Genomic DNA, 9,048 nt, shown 5'->3' with positions numbered 1-9,048 from the left:
AAATATTATTGACATTTACTGAAAATTACAATATAAAGAAGAATCGAGAAACATACAAAATTAGGATTTCCAACAAGTTTCGACTACCAATAATGTGTTAGAACATGTTGCTAACATTAGGGGGAAAACCCAGTGCATTATAGCTTTGCCACCCATTCAGTGCAGCAGAAGGATTTATTGGTAACACACAGGAGAAGAGTAAGAAAAACACGAGTCACGCAATAAAAAACAAAAATTCAGAAAATATTGAACCAATAGTAATGTACATATCATCAATAGTAGCAGTATCATAAATTCTATCCAACCACCTCTCTACTCATCCACGTGTTGGTTTTTTGTGCATTATGGACCTACACATCTTTTGCGTAATTTTTTTATTACTTATACACACACTCTTGATAAAAGTACGGGCCACTGTTTTAATTTTCTTTTTCTGCCTGTGCATCGGGACAGGTATTGATCTAGTTATAGAAAGAACTCAAAAAATGGTGATGGACAGTTGCGCAAGTTCATTATAATCCAATATAACATTTTCAACTGTCACGAACCACTAATTGATATTTAACATCATTTCTATTCAACAAATGCTGCAAATTTGAAAAACTCCACATACCTGCAAGAAAGTTCAAAAAATGAAAACCTGCTCAAGTGTATGGCATCTGAGAAGCAATATCACAAAAAAGATGCTAACTACATTGTAGCATCCTGTAAATGGTCAAGAACAGAAAATGTAAAAGTAGCTTAAAGAACATCTGCAGCTGGTAACATTTCTCATAAAAACAGAGAAAAAATAATGCCTCATAAATAGCATAGATTTCAAATTAAACTCCAATTAAGAACGTGCTATGAATAGCATAAACAGTGCAACACTCGCAATCCACAACCAATGCCCTTGCTCTTTGAAATTTAAAAATTCTGAGTGATAAATCTGATGCAATTGTAACACTACATCACACGATTTGACTTTCTTTACAATGAATGTCACTGACAAGAACATTATCCTCTGGTGAAGATAGAAATTTGACATGGAGATATCGCATATCACATTTGATGTTTGTTTGTAAATCAGCAGATAAGAAACACAGAAATAAAAAGCCGAAGATAGCAGATAGATAACTCATACAAAAAATTTCCTCAATTGATACCTTTCAAGAAACCAAGGCTGCTCCTAAAGAAAGCAAGCATGACTTCTATAAAGTTCAACAATGAGTATGAAAAGAGACATTGAGGAAGGGCTAGGATGTCTAACAAGCTTCTTTTTGAAGATGATAAATCCGATATTTGAGGAAGGGCTACTTTTAGAGTCACATCAAAGAGACATTGAATATCATTAGCAAAAGTATCTTGAGTCTTCTTAGGACCATGTCTTGAAGTATTTAAGTATTTAGGTATTTTTAACACATCGTGTTCAACTTATTGCCATAAAACAATACATAAAGAAGTCCAGTTTTTCGCACTAAGACTTATTTTCAATGTCAAGTTTTTCACACCAAGACTTATTTTCAATGGGAACAACATTGTCCTTCTCCAAATGGTCAGGATATCCTTGGCCAAGGAACCATAACTCCATGGAAGGGGAGAGACTTGGCCACCTACCTGAGGAGGTTAAAATAGGGAACTGAGGGAAACATGCCCAAAAGAAACTGACGGGGAGAAATGGCTTTGGTCCAACATGAATATAACCATAGGAAGATGGCATATGGAACATACGCACCCTGTGCAACACCGACAGAGATTAGTGGTGAAAGCCCATTTGAGAGCTTTTGGTCACGTGACTACAAGGATTGAGTTGCACTCCTCGAGGGATACCTCCTAACCTTGACTTTTGAAGAAGAAAAAAGTTACTGAACGGCAGCAGTGGACAATGGCATTCCGAAGACAAAGTAGGATCGTACCCATTTTGATACCAACTTAAATTTACGGGTGATAAGAATCAGCAAGTTATTGTGCTGAGCTGATGTATTTCATATATAATAGATAACAGTAGAGTACAATACAAGGAATAGTTAGAGCATGTGACACTCAATCCTTAATATAGGTACATACACCCAAAAAACAGCTCTATGAAAGCTGTACAAAAATACAATAACCATAATTTCAACAAAAAACACACAAATTTGAGAGTCTAAATCTTCCAACCAAGAACAACAGGGTGTTGGTAAGGTAACATCAATTCAATAAGTCAATGAATATATATGAACAATATTTATTTTGTTGATATATATGTAGTATTTTAGATTTGAAAATAGAAAATCAGAAGCATATGAAGCCATGACCTTAAATGATGAAGTTTAGTTTTAAAGAAACCTGTATGCAACCGTCATCAAATATAACTACCTGCCCAATTAAAAGGGTATGGTCTAATCCAATTCAAATTCACTATAGGGCAACAAGTATGCCATCAAGGTCAGGCAGTGCAAAATATTTTTTGCAGTCAGTGTCATCTCAGCAGCACTGAAAGATGAAAGCAAATTAATGAAGGTAGCCTGTAATAAACATACAATGTTTTAGTGGCTAGCTCCACACAGGCTAGGTATAGTGTATAGCCGAATAACTACAACTTTTAAATTTTTTATAGTTTATATAATGCATATTATTATAAATTCTAAAGAATGATAAATTAACATTAGCGATCTTCATAATTGACAATATGAAGTCATAATTGTCTTAAACAAGACATATAAGTAAATAAGAACAAAAGTCAAAACAAGTTTGCCTCAATAGGAATCATCAATCATCATGCAAGTCTTCTTTATCATTTTCAGTGTTATTACATCTATATATTTCACTTTTTGGAAAATAAAATATAAAAAATAGCCTTCAAAAACAGTCCTAATGCCTCTGTTTAGATGGCTTTTTTAAAATCAACATACCACCTGCTGAGGCCTGCCATGACTGCCACACTAAACTGCTATGCTACAGCAGTTCCTATGGTGGTGGATAGGGGCAACTCCACACCGCTCTATTTTAAACCCTGAAAAAAATCAATTGAACAGGTTTTCCAGTGTATTACAGTCTTAATGTAAATTATGTGTATACACACACACACATACACATGTTTGTTAATTACCTAAACATGGATTTGTTTGTATGCAGGCTTGTTTTATTTGAGCCTTATTTCTCCACAAGCTTTTATAGGAGAAAAATTTGAAAAAAAAAATGAAATTAACTTCTCTATAATAAACTAAAATTAGCTTATGCACAAGTTAAAAACAGATTAGAGAAGCTACATGAGAGGGTTAAACAGATTAGAGAAGCTACATGAGAGGGTTTCTAAGTTAGCTTGCGCATAAAACCAATTTTATTTTACGAAGAATCTAGTTTCAGTAACCAAGCACAATCTTACCACACATTACAGTTTGTCCACAACCAGAATCTCACAGTCTATGGAAGTCAAAAACCATGGACAATTGACTCAGGGGCTTATTATCGTATTTATGGTAATACATCCTAGTTCTCTTCTACTATTTCTACTAAATTTCCTTACCTTGTAACCTTAGCCATTAGATCCATTGTTGCTTCTCAAGGATTTGGTCAAGTTTCTCTTTCTAATTCTTTAAACTTAAAATATGTTCAATTTGTTGTTGCATTCCCCTATAATCTTATCTCTTTAAGTCAATTAACTAAGTCATTAAATAGTTGTGTAACCATTGACAGCATCTCATTTGTAATACATGAGCATGGTACGAGTTGACTGATTGGCGAAGGACATAAGTGTAGAAGATTGTACTATTATGGGACTAGATCATCCATGTGTTGTCTTGCCTCTCCTAAACTTTTGCATGATTGCTTGGATCATTGATCATTCACCTTTGTCAAAATTAAAACAAAAATGGTTCTCGAACTTAACCTTCAAGTCCTAGTGTATTAGTCATGTCAACTTATAAAACATGTTAGATCATCTTTTCCCAAGCTAATGTAAACCTATTTTTCTTTTGTCAGTCACTCTGATATTTGGCAACAAAGTCATGTTACATCTCTTGGGTTTTGATATTTTGTTACCTTTACTGATGAATACTCTTTATGTACTTGAGTTTATTTAATGAAAGATCATTCCGAACTTTTGTCTATCTTTATATCTTTCTTGAACAAAATAAAAAATCAATTTTGACAAGTTATCAAATCCTCATAAGTGATTATGCCAAAGAATATTTCTTTTCAGATTTTTTGCTATTGAGTTCACATATAAAAAAATATAGACACATGTTTGAAACTACATACCTTATTACCTGATGCAAATTGTATAAAAGCACTTTACCCCTTCACGGGAATCTTGGATTTCCATCCCCTCCCCCATGAGAAAGTTTTAGCGGGAAACTTGATTAAAAACAATTTCAGGAAACATTAGGTTTCTGGAAATTATTTTTAAAATTGTTATACCAAACATGAAAACTTAACATTTTCAACCTAAGATTATTGGGTAGCTTAAAAGAACCCCCTACCAAAACCGCTAACGGAGTACAGGGTATGTGTTATGTTTGCTGTCCATCTCCAAATAGTTCATTATTAGAATAATATGTGGCAGAAAATAACTGGTTCTGCAATACCAAATTTATTAAAAAGCATTTTGTTGAAATATGGTTGCAAACATTACACATTTACTGTACAATAAATATGAATTGATTGAATCATAAATAAAGATTTGTTTGTAAAAATCCCTACAATTAAGGGATTGGTATTAAGAGTTTATTTGATAGATTTGCCCCTGATTTAGAGTCTTTATTTCTGGAGATTTACTTCCTATATTTCAGAAGATTTATTTCCTTTTATTTGGATTTTGTTTTTCTTCAAATACCCATGTATTGTTTCTTTTTGAAATCAAGAAAAGTAATTGCATAACTATTGCATACTGCCTAAACAATTTTCCCCACATTTTTGGAGTAATGTTCAGCTGCAAGGTTTGCAAAATACATGTTGATAGTCATGTATCAGGACTAACAAGTATATATGTCTAGTAAGAGACCACATGACAACATTTATGCATTAAAAGTATACTTCTGATAATAGGTTGTGTAAGTAAAATGTATTTGCACCGTTTGTGAACAGAATATTTTGTTTAGGAAACTTTTGTCTCTGGTGTAGAATATTGCTGTACTTCGTGTTATTATGGTATTCAATATTACATTTTATTACTTTATCAGTTGATTTCTTTTTTGTATGACAACATAGAAATGATTATCAGGATGATTTTATAGATATTTTGGTATAAAATAAAATAGGGACCACTTCCTGGAATATAATCACTCAGACTTTCTGAATGGCACTCTAGCAAAGTACAGTCTGTTCAAAAAGGACTTCAAATGAACAATTTCTAGTGCTAAAAGATTTGCTTTGTATCCACATCCTTCATATTTAGCCAGAATAAAATAATAAACATTAAAAAAAAAATTGATACTGAATATTTTCTATAGAAGGAATTGCATGTTGGCAGACAGGAAATTTTAATTGACTTTAATTGAGCACTATTGACAACCATGCGAGCAGCACCAAGTTATTAACAGGACAAATGTGCTACTATCTCACAAATTATACTTCACATATTATGTGAAAGTGAATGATGGGAGCTATTTATCATCAACGAGAGTTGATGGAGAAGAACGAAACATATAAAGACACTTAATGAAAAAAGTATAAAGTTTCACGAGAAGTGTTGTACAACGTTCAATTTTGAATTCTAACTTGTTCAATATAGTTTTAGATGTCCATACCAAAGAAGTACAAAAGAATAGCTCTACTTTAATTCATATTAATGGATATACAATTTTGATTGAGGAATCAGGGATTGTGATCGACTCTAAAGGGTTTTCGAGATATACATTAGAAATAACAGCACTATTACTTGAATATGACTAGGACAAAGTAGATGTATTGAAATTTTATCTCTATGAAAATTTGGTTTTTAATCAAGTTCAATGATGTCATGCGATCTATACAACCAACTTCATCTAGTGGGAGAAGACTTCTCGTAGTTGTTTTATATTTGTCCCAATCAAAATTATCTTAGACATGAAATCATATGAAACAGAAAGCAGGGATACATTTGGTCAACTAATGGGATTAACAAGGTGGGCGAAGTAGTCTACAAGTTCGATAGAAACTACTCATTCCATTTATCCTATAAGTTTGATCTCCAACTAATTAGTCATTTAACAGATACTAGATTAAGCACATTAAATATTTAAATTGGCAAAATTATATAAAAGAAGAGTATTTTTGTTAAGTGCTCTAGCCAAAAATATACCAATACTCTTGATCAGAGTTTTTTTATCAGAAAGACTAAAACTTCCTAAATTACAAAGTGCAATATGGATCTCATTAATAGCCGAGAAGTAAATCATTTTATAAAATATACCCACCTCATGGCATATATTTCATTTCATATTAGCATTCCAGTGGATCTTTTTCCAAGCAACAGGAAGCATATGCCCTACTTGTGGCAATGACTATATTTATCTCCTAAGAGGTGAGAACTAAAGTCTGCCATAAATCACTGTTTAACTCATGACTTTTGCTTTTCAAGTCAGAAAAAAGAGAAACCTTATTCGCATCCATTGGTCCATTTCTACAATTAACAAATTGATAGAACAAAGATCTTCATACCCCTCCCCTCAAAAAAATTATACACCAACAAAGAAACATAAGAAAAGATATAAAGTACCAGCTGAACAACTATTTAGTCCAATTTGTAATTTTAGAAACCACACTATTTCATTGATTTAGGTACCTATATCTAACTAGTCACCTAATGGCTGACGTGCAACAAATTTTAAACCATACGAATTATCCTAACAGGCACCCGACAATTACATTCAGTCGAGGAGAATCCCAGAGCCAAAATAAAGCAGCATATCACTACAATAACCAGAATCAAACTAAGCATAATTTAACACTTTGATTCTAACTCATCATCTTAATTATGCCATCATAAACAGACAACAACAGAATGCAAAAACCTTGATCATAATTTGCAAATAGCGAAACATCCAACAGAACAAAAATTCAACACTCAAAAGAAAGAAGTAACATGCAAACTTACATATCAAACACGAGTGCCTCTCAATCTAGATCTTCCTGTCTGGTCTCCGACTCAAAATTCTGATTTCCCCTGTTTCCAGAATTTGATTGCCCACTATTGTTTTCCCCACTATTGATATTACTGTTGTCATCATTGTTGGCACCGCCCACATTACTTGTCTCAGCACCAGAAGAAAAAGATTGCCTGAAGGGCCACGGCAAAGACACCCTAAACCTCCTCCGCTGGGAATTGTCTCCACCAGCCGAATCAGCAGAGCCACCAGGCCCCACAGCCAGGTTCCAATTCACCTGGGGAGCCACCCCACTGCCGGTACCACCACTACCGCCTCCACTTCCGCCACCGCTACCACGATGAGCCCTCTGCTCGTAATCAGGATCATCTGTGGGCAGCTCATACCGACAAACGGGACAGGAATTATGCAATTCTAACCAAGGCAAAATGCAGTCCGCGTGATATATATGCTTACAGGGCATCTGCTTCGCGGTTTCACCGAGTTCGAACGTGTCTTTGCACACTGCACATTGCGACGAATCCGATGCAAGCAGCTCGTCGGTGACCGAGACGTCCGGCAGCCCCTCCACCGCCTTCTTAGAAGCCGGTGGGGTGCCATAGCGGTTCGGATCGTTCTCGGCAAGGTGCTGGATCAGCTCCTCAAGGCCCGTCCCGAAGAAGTAGTCGCCGTGGGTGATGCCAGGAAACCGGAACGCTCCGCCGGGATCCCCGGACTCAATCACCAGTTGAAGGTTTCCACCGCCGCCGGCGGCTCTTAGGGTTTGCAAGTAGTTCTGGAGGAGGACAAAGGGGGCGAGGGCAGTATCGGCGGTGGCGGCGTCAGATCGAGTGCCGGAGAGGGTGGAGAAATCGTCGAAGGGCTGGCCGGCTCCTCCCGGGAAGATGAGGGGAATGGCGGTGGCCCCGGCGAGGGGGAAGTCGGGGAAGAAAGGATTGGACGGGATAGGGATAGGGTTAGGGTTAGGGATTTCGAGTTCTTCGAGGAAGCCGCCGTTGCAATTGGGGCAGACGAGATCGGAGGAAGGGGAAGGGGTAACAGAGACGGTGCGATTGCACTGGTGACAGAAGTATTGGCGAGACTCGCCGGAGGTACCGTCGCCGCCGGCAGAAGACATGTCAACGGAAAAAAGGAGAGAGAAAAAAGAAGATAACGAGAGAAGGAAATGGGAGAAGAAATTGTATCGGAATAAAACAGAACAGCGAGAAGGAAAAGAGAGCGGTGGCAATATCGTAAATACTCTGAACGTGGAAAATCTGAGTCGGTAAACGGAGGATGAAGTCACGCGCTATCTTAGGGAGTTGACACTAAGCGCGGACTTGGACCAGACACGACCTTTAACCAAATAAAATAAAATCACCCTTGTCTGCGTTTCCCATTTTCTTTCCAAAAATTACACACTACTTTCTAAAATTAAGGTTAATGCTGCTAAATAGATTGTTCAAATTAAATTTAGCAAGTCAATTTAGTCATTGTTGTTACTCATTTGGCTACAAAAATGTGTGATGTTAGATACTATTTATTTTGAGTTCCTAGATTACACTACATGAATCTCGTTTTAATTAATCCTAATTATATCAAATATAAATTAATCACCATTACAGAAAACTGATCAAATATTAATAATTGGTTCTTATCAATAAAACATTAAAAAATTATATGATTATAGTTATGATTTTTTCCCTTCACACCAGTAGTCAATTTCACGTCTTTTATTATGAATCAATGTCTAATTATGTTTGGGCCGAAAAGGTTTGAGCTTGATTTAGCTTTTTGAAAATGAGGGATACACATGTATCTTTTTTCAGCCTAGAATTACAAGTTATGTGGAAAAGATGAATTGATCCAATTCAACAAACACATATTCCATGACTCCATAAAGATGTGTGGTGCAATGATTCAAAAGTTGTAAAGTCATGGTTATAGGTTTTAAATCTCTTCCTTCAATCTGAGTCAAGGTAGAAAGCAACATCAAGTTGATGCGTGTGCTCAAAATGTGTAA

At 35.8% G+C, this 9,048-nt stretch overlaps 1 protein-coding gene across 4 annotated transcripts; it reads right to left on the bottom strand.

Annotated features, from left to right (window-relative positions):
• Positions 1-222: 222 nt before the first annotated feature.
• On the bottom strand, positions 223-8,340 carry LOC114181911 (E3 ubiquitin-protein ligase RING1-like). Of its 4 annotated transcripts, XR_003603962.1 has the most exons (4): positions 7,037-8,340; positions 4,222-4,317; positions 2,874-2,974; positions 223-613 (listed from the first exon to the last, which is right to left on the bottom strand). XR_003603962.1 is itself a non-coding variant. In XM_028068581.1 (2 exons), the coding sequence occupies exon 1, from the start codon at positions 8,161-8,163 to the stop codon at positions 7,057-7,059; it is 1,107 nt and encodes a 368-aa protein (XP_027924382.1). In that variant the 5' UTR covers positions 8,164-8,336; the 3' UTR covers positions 223-613; positions 7,037-7,056. The 4 variants fall into 4 exon arrangements, 2 of the variants coding, with proteins under 2 accessions (XP_027924382.1, XP_027924383.1); XR_003603961.1 differs by lacking the exon at positions 4,222-4,317; XM_028068581.1 differs by lacking the exons at positions 2,874-2,974; positions 4,222-4,317 and having other exon boundaries at positions 7,037-8,336.
• Positions 8,341-9,048: the final 708 nt, after the last annotated feature.

Source organism: Vigna unguiculata, chromosome 4 (genome assembly GCF_004118075.2).
Source record: "Vigna unguiculata cultivar IT97K-499-35 chromosome 4, ASM411807v1, whole genome shotgun sequence".
NCBI classification, from domain to species: domain Eukaryota; kingdom Viridiplantae; phylum Streptophyta; class Magnoliopsida; order Fabales; family Fabaceae; genus Vigna; species Vigna unguiculata.
Note: the sequence above shows the minus strand (reverse complement) of the source record. Positions and strands in the feature narration are given on the sequence as shown.

What these genes read in the sequence shown, in the direction of transcription:
- LOC114181911 (XM_028068582.1), bottom strand. Translation starts at nt 8,163, where the DNA reads ATGTCTTCTGCCGGCGGCGACGGTACCTCCGGCGAGTCTCGCCAATAC.